At 38.4% G+C, this 15,391-nt stretch overlaps 1 protein-coding gene across 1 annotated transcript; it reads right to left on the bottom strand.

Moving 5' to 3' along the window:
- On the bottom strand, positions 1 to 711 carry LOC127102892 (uncharacterized). The gene has a single exon (XM_051040213.1). It carries the CDS (start codon positions 709 to 711, stop codon positions 1 to 3), a length of 711 nt encoding a protein of 236 aa, XP_050896170.1.
- Positions 712 to 15,391: the final 14,680 nt, after the last annotated feature.

Here is a 15,391-nt window from a genome sequence, read left to right as displayed (position 1 = left end):
CTAATGCATTGAAGAGGGTACGACTCCTACGCCATGAATCCACTCCCTTCCAAGTAATAGGTTGTAGTTCGCCCTTGAAGCAATGACCATAAACATCGTTGGCCTTGTTATGGTTCCAACAGTCAAATTCACTTGGATGACACCCATAGTGGTTCCTACTTTCCCTTCATAGTTCGACAGCACCATGTTGTGAGGTTTTGCGTCTGAGTCATCTTTCCCAATCCTCTTCAGCATAAAATAGGGCATCAAATTTACTGATGCTCCCCCATCCACCAGTATCTTGTTTACACCAACACTCTCCACCTTTCCTTTTATGAATAAAGGCTTCAAATGCGCTTTCATGGAATCATCTGGCCTTTCGAAGAAAGCATTCTGCTCCTCGACGCACCCAGTGTTCATCACGTAGTAGCAGACGGGCCTGTGTGCCATTGTTTCTTCTTCCATCTCGTCTTCTTCGTCTTCGACCTCCATTACTCTATCATAATCTCTAGGGAGAATAGATACCACGTTGCAGATCACATTAAAGGATGCTTCTGAGTCAGATTCAAAGTTGTCAGTTTCTTCGTCGTCTTCCTGCATCTTCTCTTTCGACGCCACTGGTTCGACGATGCTACCAGGATTGATCTGGAGGGAAGTCTCTTTTCTGCTCATTATCCGGAGATTGTTACTAGACTCTGCTTTATCTTTGCTGTCAGTGTCTTTTCCATTCATGCTCTTTTCTGCAGCCTCCTTTTCTGCCCTCTTCTGCCTCTGGAATCTTCTCCATTGGGATCTCGACATAGGGTTTTTTCCTTTGTAGTTTTCTGAAGGATATGGTCTTGGCTTGTGCTTTTCCATTTCCTTCTTGCCTTCTGTAACACCCCAAAATTTGCCCTCCTCATTCATGCATTCATTTAGCATTTCATATTGCATTTCATCATGTCAATAAAAATAAATAAAATAAATAAATAAATAAATAAATAAATAATTTTTTACAAAAATAAATAAATAAATAAAAATAATAATAAAAAATAAATAAATAAAATATAATAGAAAAACTTGGACTTGGACCTCTCTCATTTGAGCCCACAAAGCCATGAAAATCAGGTTATAAAAGAGGGAGATCAGACAGAAAAAGGAAGAGAAGCAAAATACTCTAAGGTTTCCTTGAAACAAAACCCTTGACAAAACCTGGAGAGAAACCTGACAGAGAACTCAGAGCAACCCCCAGGCAGCTCTGAAAAATTCAATCTGACTCACACACTTTCATCTCAAGCAAACCCTAACATTGCCTTGCGAACCCAGCCGTGCCATTTGATTTCAACCGGTCTCTCCCATCAGGTTTGCCTCATTCCCATGATTTTATGCTCTTAATTTGGATCATCTGAATGTATGAGGTATGATGGATGAATTTCATTATGTTTTTGCCCACGGGTTTAATTATGCATGAATGGGTGAAACCTATGCCTTGAATGTTTAATCACATGATTTCTGAAATGTATGCCACAGGGTTTGAGGTTTCTGAAACCATACTGTTATCCATGAAAAAAATGCTTATCGTGTTTCACTAACCCTTTTGTTGAGTTTTTGTGAGGGCTCACAGACTCTTGCAGAGATGGTTTGCGTGGTTTTCCCACTTTATTTGTGGGATACCCCCTGGAGGTTCATTCCGATTACCTGTACTGACTCACCTTTCTTTGATGGCATTAGCTTGGGAGATCCCTGGGTTTCTTACCCCTTTAATTGCTGTTACTTCGGATCTTTATCCGTGTGGTACTTTTACCTCTTTTCCGCATTTTATCGCTTTCTTAGCTGGAAGACCTCGATAGGAGGCATTTGTTTTCTTTTGTTTATTTACTTCTGAGCCCCTTGTTGGCACATTTACTTTATACATGTTTGTTTTGTATGTGTTTGTATCCCTGCAGGTAGCGCGGTTCCTTCGTCAAGGACTGCCTTTTTGCCCTTGAGCATCCCAAACCCTAAAACCCAAAGCAACACGTTGACTCCTTCTACTACAGGCGAGTAAGTCTCCAAAGGTCGAGCATCCGGTAGATTGCGTAGTGACGTCGTTCGTCCAAAACCCAATCCATAACCCCATAGTTAGCCGAACTACGTTTTGCTCTGATTCTCAGGCCAGATGAGATACATAGGCATAAGACGCGATGTCTTAGCGAGCACAATTACCCTTAACCCCTAGGTAGCCGAGCTACGAAGACTCTGATTCTCATATTCATATGAGATACGTATGCAGTGGATGCGACATCCGCGCGAGTCATTTTCATTTAACCCCCTTTTTTAGTAAATAACACATTAGATAAACCCACACCCTTTAGACAAGAACTACAAAAGTGGATCCCGTAGAGTACTACGGATGCGTAGGGGTGCTAATACCTTCCCTTCGCATAACCGACTCCCGACTCCCGAGCCCAAGATTTGGTTGCAAGACCCCGTCTTGTCCTTTCCTTTTTCAGGTTTACTTCGAGCGTTTCCTTTCCCTCCTTTGGGATGAATAACGCACGGTGGCGACTCTTCTGTCATTTTCTTTCGCCGGTTGTTTTTTCGCGCACTGTATTTTTCAGGTTGCGACACCTTCCATTGAAGCGCCTCTCTGAACCTCGAACTTTCCCCATTTTTTCTGCCCTTGGGCATCTCTAATGGGTTGAACCCATTTGTCATTCGTTGCTTTATTTGATGGTTTATAGGTGTTATGGTGTCTCTCTCCATGCCTCCACTGGTGGTGATCACTTCTCCTTGGGTCATACCTTACTGTCCCCCAATTTTCTTTCCTCTTGGCTTTATCCACTGCTTCCAGGTTTGTTGCTGCCTTCCTGTCGAAGATCGCACTGCAGCGTGGGCATAGCATCACTTCGGTTTTCATCCTTTGGCACCTCTTGATGAATTCTATTAGGTTTTCTTCCTCTTTGGGATACGCCAGCCTTTGGTACTCCTTTCGACGACGATCTTCACCCATTTCAGCTTGATCTCCCTGAGATACTTCCACCATGTTTATCCCAACATTTCGTTCGTCAGCAATGCTTAAGTCGTTCATTTTCTTGATGAGTCCTTCTTCTTAGACTTCGACACCACTTGGTATATGGTCCGACTCCTTTTCTGGGCAGCAGCACCAAGACATGTTCCTGGGACCATGTTTGCAACAACATTTGTTCCAATTTCTTTTGGGGTCTTCCATTATTCTGCGCAGGATTCCACTGGTCATAGGCTTCGTAGGATCATTCACAACTTTTGTTTTGATTCTTGTGACCTCTTTGCTGAAAGGTCCCACGGTGTTGAAGCAGTTTGCGGCATCACCTGTCTTTCTTTGATCAGAATCAAGGCCTTCAGTATCCTTGTTTTCAATGGTGAGGTCTTCAGTAACCTTCCTTTTTATAATAGGGGGATTCTCAATTGTTTCAAATATTTTTTCATTGTTGTCTGAAGGAACATCTCCTCAACCGCTTGGTTGGATTGTGTTGATGTCGATCTGAGAACTTGTCGGCGCATTTTATTTCACGAGATAATCGTACTTCCCACTTGGTTGTCCCAAGCAGTCCCAATTCTCGTCCTGTCGAACCAAACCATCTTCGGCAGTATTGTCGCTGTCCTTTTTATCGAAACCTTCAGTAGTTTCCATCTTATTCTGGTCATCAAAGCCTTCAGTAACTTTAACTTCGTTCTGGTTTGCGAGATCATCAGCAATCTCCACCATGTTGACATTTGTGTCGAATTCTCCAACGGCTTCCACCATTTCGAGATTGCCATCAGGAGCAATTTCGAACTCCACCATGTTCACAATGGATGGTTCAACGTAATGGGCTTCGACTGGCTGCATGGGATTCGAATCGATCCTCATCTGTTGTTTTGGCTTATCACCAAACTTTAGCCTTCCGTCACGGATATCATTCTGAACGAGATCCCTGAAAAGGAAACAACGAGACGTTTTATGGCCCAGAAAATTATGGTATTTACAAAAACCTCTCTTTTTCTGTTGTTCCATAAGCAGTTCTTTAGCGCCTGGTGGTTTTATTAATTGACCATGTTTAACCAACAAATCGAAAATTTCGTCACATTTGGTGATGTCGAATGTATAAGTTCTTTTGGGGAACTTATCATTGGTTTCGACTGGGTTTCCGTTCGACGGAGTTAGTACTTTACACGAATAAGGTGGGCCTTGTTTTAGTTCTGCTAAGTCAATCTCTTGTTCGTCGAAGTTACTTGGTTCATTTTCGTCGTACTCATCATCTTGGCGAACCCCTACGTAGGCCACCCTTTCTTTTTTATTCTTATTTGCTCTGAATTTCTCGTCCCTTAACCTTTCGACCTGTCTCACTCTATCTGCTAATTGTGCCATATCCCTCAGATACTGGGTATCTAGTTTCTTCCTTATAGAATAATCTAGTCCCCCTGCGGCCATTTCGACTAACTCATGTTCTGGCACTGGAGTGAAACATCTAGCCTTTAGCAATCTGAACCTATTTAAATAATCATCTATTGGTTCTGAGTGTTTTCTCTTAAACTGGCTAATCCTTTCAGACTTATTTTTGTTTGTCCCATGTAAAATTGCTCATGGAACAACCTTTCTAATTGGGTCCACGTATACACTGAGTTTGCAGGCAAAGATGTAAACCAAGTGAACGCGTTTTTCTTCAAGGAACTAGGGAAATATTTTATTTTCAAATTTTCATTACGGTCTATTTCCCCCGCTTCGATCAGATAACGTGCCACATGTTCTATGGTGGATTCACTAGTGTCTCCTGAGAACTTTGTGAACTTAGGAACTTTCCACCTTGGTGGCAGTTCTTCTTGCAGAATATATTTCGATAGTGGGGAAGCGTAACTGGGCCTTTGTAATCCCATGTTCATCCCATTTTGTGCCATTATCGTTTCGACCATGGCCGCTAAATTACTTTCGACAGGAGGGTTATTATACCAGATTCGCTGTTGCAACACAGCATCCGCGTCCTGGCCTCTCTGGATTACTATCCTTCTAGGTTCTTCTGAAATAGGGATTTCGACACGAGGCTGTTCGACTACATCCTCTTGGTTTCTGACGTTTGTCTGAGGATTGTCTAACGGTATTTGGTTTATCGTAGGCTCTTCCTGGACCGCTACCACTGGGTTATGAACCACTTGTTCTCTGTGTCGAGTTTGAGGGACCCCAAAAAAGTCAGCAATGCGCGTCATCTGCGCTGCCAACAATTGGTTTGTTTGGGTGGTATTTTGAATTAGAGGATTAAACACCGCTCCCATTTGTTGTGTCAACATCTGGACCATATCATGATCACTCTCGTCCATTTGTTGTCTAATCACCTGCGCCGAATTATTTGTTATCGGCGGCACGTAAAGTGGTTGTTGATTTAGTCTACTCATGTTTCCGCCATATCCTGACCCCTGTAAAGGTGAAGACATATTGGCCATAGAATTAGAATACACTACCGGGGAATTGTGTAGATTTGTCATTACTGAAGTTGGCATTCCAAATGGTTGTTCCCTACCGGGCAGAGGCATGGTGAAATTCGTCACAAAAGGCCTAGAAGTGTTTCCCATAGGAGGGGGTGTCCCAACAGGCATTTGTTGCGCCCTAACGGACGAACTAGGCGCATTTTGCGAAATTGAAACCGCTGGTATTGACCCTGTTGACGAAGGCATAGCCTCTGACACAGGGACTGGTCCTACATTGCCTCCCGTCGAAGGGATAGGGTTAGATACTGGTATGGCTTCACTTGGATTAGGATTATTTGGATTATTTGGCTGATTCGCCATTTTCCTTACTCTTGTTCTTTTAGGTCTTTCTACGTCAGATACGGCTAATTTACCGCTTCTTAGTCTCATACAACGAAGAAAAAACCTTGATTAACGATTATCTAAGTTTTAGATTTTTGCACTGTCCCACTGGGCGTGCCAATTTGTTCGCTGTGAATTTTGGCGAACAACCTCTGATTTACCAAAACTTGTAGAATTGGGTTACTTGCAAGATCAACCACACAAATCCTAGGACATGTGCAAATCTAAATAACTTCGTAAATCTCTAGAACGGCTTTTGTACTTTTCATTTGGTTTATAAAGTTGTTATTGTCGAAAAAAAGTGTTGATTAGAAACGTTTAAATAGATGTAAATTTGACAAGATAAGATAAATGGCAGAAAATAACTGACAGAACATAAAGTGTCGAAAGAAGAAATGCAGAAAGATAACTGACTAGTAGATGTAAAGAGAAATTGGTAAAGAACTTCAAACTTTATAAAATAAAACTTCAAAAGAATTGGTGTTTGTTTACACATACATGTTCCAAATATGACTCTTTTCTCTCACACGGGTACTTTGAGTATTTGCAGGAATTTTGTACAAGTAAATTTTCACACCCTTTTTTCTGATAACAACTATCCTATTTATATACAAATAAAACAACTGTTATTAACGAACAAATCCTAAAACTGTGACACTTGGCTATCTCCCTTTCGCCAGATGCTTCCACGCGTGTTCTGCCAAACGTCACAACTCTTTTGAATTCGAATTTACACTTCACGTCGAAATGACGTCTTTCTCCAGACTCTGTCGAATTGTTGAAATATTATAGCATCATCCGTGTTTGTCAAAGACGTTTTTCCATATGCAACTATCCTGTCGAAATGTCGAACCATCATTTTATCGAAATGTCGAACAACTCTTATGGCGTCCTTCGTCGAAGGAACCATTTTGCATACTAATCTTATGGCGTCAAAAACACATGTATACAGTTGGTTACTCTAACAGTGATTGGTGCGGAGACATAGACGATCGAAAGAGCTCTTCTGGATATGTGTTCTTCATGGGAAATACTGCATTCACTTGGCTTTCTAAAAAGCAGCCAATAGTAACACTTTCGACATGTGAAGCAGAATATGTAGCAGCATCCTGGTGCATTTGTCATGCAATATGGCTCAGAAGATTGATGAGTAAAATGGAGCTAAAACAGAAAGGTGCAACAATAATACAATTTGACAACAAGTCAGCAATTGAGTTAGCAAAGAATCCAGTAAACCATGAAAGGAGCAAACACATTGACGTTCGCTTCCACTTCATTCGAGAACACGTGAAGGAAGGAAATGTCGAATTGAAGCATGTAGCAAGTAAGGATCAAGCAGCAGACATTTTCACAAAACCACTATCAAAATAAATCTTCGACATAGGCAAGAAATTGATAGGCATGATGAATAGAAGAAACATTTAAGTTTACAGAGGAGTTTTGTTGAATAAACTTTAATGTTATAGTTAGTGGGTTTCTATTAATAAGTTAGTGGAGAGATTAAGAGTCTGTTGTAGTTGGAAGGTCAAGAGATAGTGGGCTATTAATAGTATTTACTAATAATTATGTTTCCTAGAATAGCTGAAGTTTCTGAGTCTATATAAAGACCAAGGATGTACTTTAATTCATATACAAAAGTTACAAAAGATTTGATTTCTTCTGTCAGTACATGATAGGTCTCTCCACCATTCTTATGCAATTTTTAGAGCATGATGAAGTAGAATATTCCCATGCTGAAGTCCATGAGGGTATATCTAAACAACACTTCAGAGGAAGGGCCTTGGTGATGAAAGTCATCATAGTAGGATATTACTTGCCTTCAATGGTCTAATACGCCAAAGAATATGTGATTAAGTGTGAAAGATGCCAGAGGATATTAGTCATAAACGTCAACCTCAAAACCCTGGTCGGGTGTGTGTGGCTCTATATATTTAACAAATTTAATAGGTTTTTGATGATGACAAAGGAATACCATAATCTATTTTAAACATCATCAAATGAAGAAGATTAATTATATAAAAAAGCGAGAAGGTTTTGATGTTTGGCATAAAAGTATCAAATGTTATGAATAACATCAAGAAACAAAAATTTATACAAAAGGTTTTCCACTTGATCATGTGTTTAAGTTGCCGTTATCTTTTTATGATCAAATGTGTAATATAAGCATGATATTATCTGAGTAATAAAATACATTGCGCACTCACTAAAAACTATTTTCAAAACTTTATATTTTTCAAACTCTTATGAAAAACCATTGAAAAAGCCAAAACTTTTCTAAATTATGCATAATCAATTATAAAATCAATTATGAAGCAAATTCTGACTATAATCAATTATGATGGTAAAGTAATCGATTATGAGGTGTGTCACGCTTAGTAATCGATTATAGATTCCTAATAATCAATTATAGTTCAGATCCAACAAATATTTTCTGATTTGATAGATCATATTCGATTATGGCCTCACCAATTTGATTATGGTCCGAATTTTGGCCTTTTACAAGTTACATGTTTTGCTTAAATACACTAATAAAAAATAAGGTATTGTGCTATTTTGGGAAACCCAAAAGATTTTAGAAAACACTTTATTCTCTACTCTCACCCTGCTCCAATATTTTTCATATATATTCACTTAAAATGATTTTAGTACTGAGAGAGTGATATACTTAGTACAGTTTCTTGTGTAACAACTCTTGATCTCTAATTGTAAACAATAGAGAGTTATTCTCTTAAGTATGACATTTTGATATAAAGGTTGCAAGCTAAATCTGATAAAAACTTGGTTTAAGAAGGTTATGGTAAGATCATGTCGTAAAAGCTTTGCGATCATGGAAATTTCAATGTTCAATCCTTGAGAATTGGGCATAGGCCTCATGATTTTGGGTAGAATCAGTATATAATCTGACATGGCCTTCTATGATCTCAATCTTAAAAGTGTTTTGTTTTTTAAAGTTTCAAAAAAATTCTTACATTACAATTCACTTCTCTTATGTTTGAAGTCATTTGGCCAACAACACATGCCTCACAAACGTCCAATAATCATTTGGATACAACTCCTCATAACATCCACAAAGAGACGATGGAAACAACACAAAACAGGGGTGGTAAGAATTAACTATGAAACACCAACATGCTCATATCACTAAGTTAAAAGCCTTAACATATTTTACAGATAAGAGTCTCTATACAAATAAAGGAGAAATCAATCATATAATTAAAGATAAATCAAAATTTCATTCAATAAAAAGGCTAAAAGTGGCATGTACAAGCATTACATTTTAAAACAAGTTGGCCAACATGGCAATAACAAAATATAGTCAAAAGCAAATGAAATTAATATGCATCCTTTCCACCAAGGGAAACTAGCTTCCCATCCATAATCATTTGTTCAGCATGAATGCTCTCCTTGGATATTTTAATTATGAGATGGAGAAGTTCAACCAGCACCAAGGTATTCTCAAAATATTAATGGAGATAAATATAACTGGCCTCCACAACAATTGAGAGTTAGTTTTCTTATTGATCCTAGTTAAGAGCCTTGCTAACCCTTAGCAAGGGCATTCTTAGTACAACTAAAGTTTCTCGAAGTTTACTCAAGGTGCCTCCTTGTCCCCTATTGAATCATGGTGTTTGTTGGCAAGATAATAAATTTCAACCACCTTCTCTTTAAAAGCAATATAAGTACCTTAGTTATTGACCTCCTTCTACTAAGTAGATTTCTTGTTAAAAAATTCCTTTAAATACTTATTTGCAACACCAAACTCCTTAAAGACCTTGTCATTCTCCAAGTTTTCAGAGTCAAGGTACTTTTGTAAGGAATATTTTCCTTTATTGAGCACCCATGATTCTATGACTTCACCCATTTCAATAGCTCCTAATTTAAGTAGGGTGGTGGAGTTATGCATATGAAAAATGGGCTCCTTTATTAGCTCACGACAGACACCCTCGGTCAAATTAGATAGATATGCGTAATCACTCTCCAAAATAACATTATGAAGATCTTTTCTAGTCATAGGTCCTAGGCTAAATAAGAAATATGGAAGCGTGAAATAAGAGATAAAGTGATTATTTCCCCAAGAAATAAACTATTTAAATTAGGCTTATCCTTTTGTTTCTTCTTGGTATTTTCATCTTCAACGAGAGTTTTCCATTACCCTTTCCCAGTTTGATCATAACAAATAGCTCTTGAAAATAACCTCTCAATAGGTTTATTCACAAGTTTATCCAAGATAATGGGCTTCTTTTCCAGATTTCCTTTCTCTCTGACATTAGTCTTTGGGCCTATAGACACATTCTTCTCAGATTCACCCTTCTTTTGTGGTTCATAAGTCTCCCCTGGTTGATCCTTCTTCTCGATATCTTCCATCTTTAGAGTAAATTTTGGCGCATAATTTTAAGATGCTTCATTTTATCGGCATCCCGGACATCATATCAAGATATTCCATAGTATCTACAAAGGGAAATAACACATGCTGATTCAAAAGAAAAATAACTTGCTAGAATATAAAGTAAAAAAGTTCGCAGTGGGGACACTCCTCACGAAAAACTTCTTCCTTTCCTCCTTAGTGCCTGTCTCAAGCATTAAGCGAGTTTCAATACAACAATTTGCTGTTACATTTGGATTGACTTATTTTTATCGGAAAAATGTAAAGTAAGATTTCTCAAAAGTTGTTGAGGACATATTTGCTACCTATTTCTCTATTGCACTCTTTTTTGGAAAGTTTGATTTTAACTCATTTGATCATGTGTTTGATTCAAGGACTTATTATAAGAATTCATTAAGTTTTATTCGGTCCAAGATTCTTGTGAAGTTGGTTTGGAAAGATTTTGATTGGAAAATATTTTAGGTTTAATTACCATTTTTAGTCTCGTATCTTAACCTTGGGATTCATTTTAGTCCCTTAACTTAAAAAAGTTCGTATTGGTCTTTTAATTCTTCAAAATAGACCATGTTAATCTTTTTTGTCTAATTATCGACGAATTTAGCGACCAATTTTTGATTTTTTTCTGTTGCTAATTAAACAAAAAGGACTAACATGATACATTTTCAAGAGTTAAGGAACCAATATGAACTTTTTTAAAGTTAAGAGATCAAAATGAACTCTAAAATTAAAATATATGACTAAAGAGGGTATTAAATAATATTTAATTAAATAAATCTTGCATGAAGAGATTTTATTGGATTTACTTTAATTACAAAATTTGGATTTACATTTAATGAGAAGATCTCTCACATTTATTAAAGATGGTTTATAATGTGCTTCTATTTTGGAAGTGATTTTATTCTGAACCCTTTACTTGAGGGTTTGGTATTATTAATTACATAGGTACATATCCTTAGGGGGAGAGCGATCCTCCTTAATTTGGTTATTAATGCCATTCCTATATATTTTTTTGTCTTTAATAAATTTGCCTATCAATGTTTGGAAGAAGATTTATGAAGATCCAAATGGGGTTCCTTTGAGGTGGGGTCAAGAGGGGATCCAAAGTCTCTTGGATTAAATGGTATGTACTTTTGTATAAGCCTAAGAAGTTGGGCGACTTAGGTGTCTGTGATTTGAGGTTGGTTAACCTGACTCTTCTGGGTTAGTGGATGTAGAGGTTGTTGTCTGGGGATTATGGTATTTGGCATGATATTTTAATTCAGAAATATGGTTATATACCTATATCGTCCCCCTCATAGAGGTATGAATGGGTGTCTTTGGGTAGCTTCACCCTGGTGGAGAGGAGTCTCCCTTCTTAGGGATAAATAAAAAGACCCTACTAATTGATTTTAGGAAAGATTACTCAAGAGGGTTAGTTCAGGTCTTTGCACATCCTTTTGGAATGAGCCTTTAGTAGAGGTTACTCCTTTTAGTGCTTGTTTCCTTAATATATTCTCTATCTCTGATCAACAAGCTAGTTTTATGGGGGGAGGTTGGTAAGTGGGATGGTAAGTCCTGGGTTTGGAATCTAAAGTGGGGGAAGAATCCATATTTTTAGCATGAGCAGGTTTAAATTGCTAATATGCAATTGGTTATTAGTTGTTTTACTCCCATAGAATAGCTAGATAGGTGTTAGTGGCGTCATTCTAAAGATATTGGTTATTTTGTTTCCTCTGCCTATTATTTTCTCCATTTGGGAGAGCTTCCTAGAGACACCCAAGACTCCTCTTTTGAGAGAATTCTCACTCGTGTTTGGATTAGTTGGGATCCCTATAAAGTTAAGGTCTTTTACTGGAAACTTCTTTAGGATCAGATCCCTACTAGAGTCAACCTTTTTAAGAGAGGAATATGTTCAGGGCTGGGGGATTTTCATTGTCATTTCTACTCTGGGGTTATCGAGTTGTCCTCTTATCTCTTTGTAACTTGTGAGGTGGTGGGTTCTATTTGGTATAGGATTTTTAGATGGTTGGGATAGGTTATGGTTCTACCTAAGGATTTGGGGACTTTTTTTATATGTCCAGTCCAGCCTGTCTAGGATTATAAAGGGTTATCTTTTTAATTGGCACGTTATGATTGGTCTATTTAGAAATCTCTTAATGATATAGTATTTGTCGCAACGCGAAAAACAACCGGCGGAAAAAAATACAAAGCCGCCACCGACGCTATTCATCCTATGACGGAAAGGGAGCGCAGGACTAACCTAAGAAAGGGAAAGGAACGGTCTTACGACCAGAGATTACCAGGTACGGGGGTCGGTTACGCTAGGGGAAGATGTTAGCACCCCTCACGTCCGCCGTACTCGACGGGATCCACGCTCAAAAGATAGCTCAAAGGAAAGGAAAAGGGTTGCTAATAAACTGCTCAAAGAATTTGCACAAACTGGAATAATAAACAGGTGGGGAAAAGAAAGAACACGGAGGAAATGGACTCGGCAGGATGTCGCATCCTAGGCCTACGTAGTTTGTCAAAAACAAACATCAGAGTCAACGTAGTTCGGGAAAGGCAGACATGCTCGCTAGGACATCGCGTCCTATGCCTATGTATCTTCTCTATCCAGAGAAGAATCAGAGCACTCGTAGCTCGGCTAACGCACGCCGAAACAAGACACTAAAAAGGGACGCTGAGACGTCAAAAGAAACACTCAACAGGAAACAGAATGCCAATACATGGACTTACACCCGACTCCTAACAATAACAAACAAAAACAGGAAACAGAATGCCAATACATGGACTTACACCCGACTCCTAACAATAACAAACGCTAACCAGCGAACACCAAAGATGAAACCCAATACGAATCCCATAAGGTATAAACATACCACACACGCCCATGCTGGACAGACAAGTACTCACACCAAAACAAAGAAAAGGGTGAACACACACACACAAAAAAAAACAAAAGGGTGAACCAACACACGAAAACAACACAACAAAAAAAGAAAAAGGGTGCCCGGAGAGATTGCTCACAACCTCCTGCCTACGTATCTCATCTGGTATGAGAATCAGGGCGACGTAGTTCCCCTTAACAAGGGTACAACACTCTCCTAACCAGAGACCAGGGAGACAACAAACTAATAGGGAGACTAAGACTCGAGCCTAATAGTCGTCATGCAATCAATATCCCTAAGTTGAGGTCTCTAACATGCATTCAGCTTCCTCAGAAATCAATCATACAACTCCTACAGAAATGGAGATGAGAAGAGGAAAGCAGATAAACACATCAACACAAGTGAACAAGTATCACACATTATATCCATACAAGAGTCCCAAACAATGGGTGGGCTTTAGTCAAGAGGGGTCATATCTGTAACACCCCAAATAAAGTAAAAGAATTATTTAATTAAGTTAATAATATATTTAATAATTTAATTAAATAAATTGAATTATTGGATTATTATTATTATTTTGGAATAATAATTATTATTGGAAAATATATAAGTGGAATAAGAGAAAAGGTTTTCATTTTTGGAAAAGGTTTTTTTACGTGAAAACTGAGAAGCTGCAGAGAAGAGGAAAAGGGCAAAGAGCTGTAGAGCAAAGGTTGGAGAACGGAAAAGCTTGAAGCTCGAAGAGTTGCCGGATTGTTAAGGTAAGGGGGGTTTATCGTCGTTTAATGGGTATTATCGATTAACATGTAATGGGTAGTGATAAGCCGTCGATTGACCCTAATTGGGATTTAGAATGCTGAGAAATTATGTTGAATAAGTTGTATTAAAGCTGAAATTGAATTTTGTGTTTGAGTGTATTGTGAATTTCTGAGCGTATAGCTTTTTACGGAAGTTGAATCGGAGGTCCGGAAGTCCTCCAACGGCGGAAAATGCGGAAACTCTGCATTCTGCCTTGTGGTAGCGCAGGAACTGCTGTTTCGCCTGCGTTAACCGGTTAACCCAGGGTGTTAACCGGTTAACACTGTTATAAATTGTGAAAAATGTTGAGTTTTGCCTGCGTTAACCGGTTAACCTATAGCGTTAACCGGTTAACACTGTTGCGTTTTGCCTGGAAGTGTAATTTTCCTGCGTTAACCGGTTAACCTATAGCGTTAACCGGTTAACACTGTTGCAGTATGTAAAAATGGTTGATTTTATGATGTAAGTGTAATTGGTGATTGGCCTATTGTATCCAATTGTGATAAATAAATTCGTGGAGTCTATGTTGCGAAATGTTGATGCAAATATGTTGATAAGTTGTTTTTGTGGAAAATATTAAGTTGTAGGCTGATGAGCCAAAGTTGAATACAAGTTGTTTTGTTGAAAATGCTGAGTGGTAGGCTGATGAGCCAAAGTTGATTTTTAAGTTGTTGTTGCTGAAAAAGCTGTTATGTTGTCGTTGTTATTATGTTGTTGAACTTTCAAGTCGTACATGCCATATACATTCATATGCATTAAGTCGGGGCTTTTGCTCACACCACGTTGGCCTGGATTGGCAAAATTATGGGGCTTTTGCTCACACCACGTTGGCCTGGATTGGCAAAATTATGGGGCTTTTGCTCACACCACGTTGGCCTGGATTGGCAGAAATTCTAAGTTGAAAGTTGAAGGCTTATGCCTTGATGCCCACTAAACTGGCAATGATTTTAAGTTGGGAGTTTTACTCCAAATGGTACCACATGCATGAAGAGTCGAGTCTCATTTGAGTTGCATTTACGTTGTGTTTGAATATGATGTTGAGTTGAATATGCTGCTACCGAATGCATGATATGATGTGGGTGATTAACGTGTAAAGTTACTTAACATAACATGATGATTTATAATATTTGTTATATCGATTGAGGAACTCACCCTTACAGTTATATTTTTCAGGTAACGAGCAGTGAGTTGAGTAGAAGCTAGTGCTTGAAGTCTAGAGTGGTTTTAGTGGGTCATGCTCTGATAGATGTAACATCGGGACGGGATGTTTTATTTGTTGAATAAATGTTAATTTTAAGATATTACAGATGTTGAATGTTTCTATCCGCTGCGAATTTTTTAAAGAAGTGTTCATGTTGGATTAAATAATGAGCATGACTGATTTTTACGGTGAATTATGTGAAGTATTATGTGACACCCTTGGTGCATGATTACTCTGATATTGATTTATATGCTGTTGTTTTAATTAAATATTTGGGGTATTTAGAAGGGTGTTACATTAGTGGTATCAGAGCAGGTCGGTCTGTCCGGCCAGTTGTCGTGTCGTTACTGTCTAACAATTGTGTAATTGTTATTAATCTAA

Source organism: Lathyrus oleraceus, chromosome 7, assembly GCF_024323335.1.
Source record: "Lathyrus oleraceus cultivar Zhongwan6 chromosome 7, CAAS_Psat_ZW6_1.0, whole genome shotgun sequence".
NCBI classification, from domain to species: domain Eukaryota; kingdom Viridiplantae; phylum Streptophyta; class Magnoliopsida; order Fabales; family Fabaceae; genus Lathyrus; species Lathyrus oleraceus.
Note: the sequence above shows the minus strand (reverse complement) of the source record. Positions and strands in the feature narration are given on the sequence as shown.

Coding starts and splice junctions, on each gene's coding strand:
- LOC127102892 (XM_051040213.1), bottom strand. CDS start 711: ATGAATGGAAAAGACACTGACAGCAAAGATAAAGCAGAGTCTAGTAAC.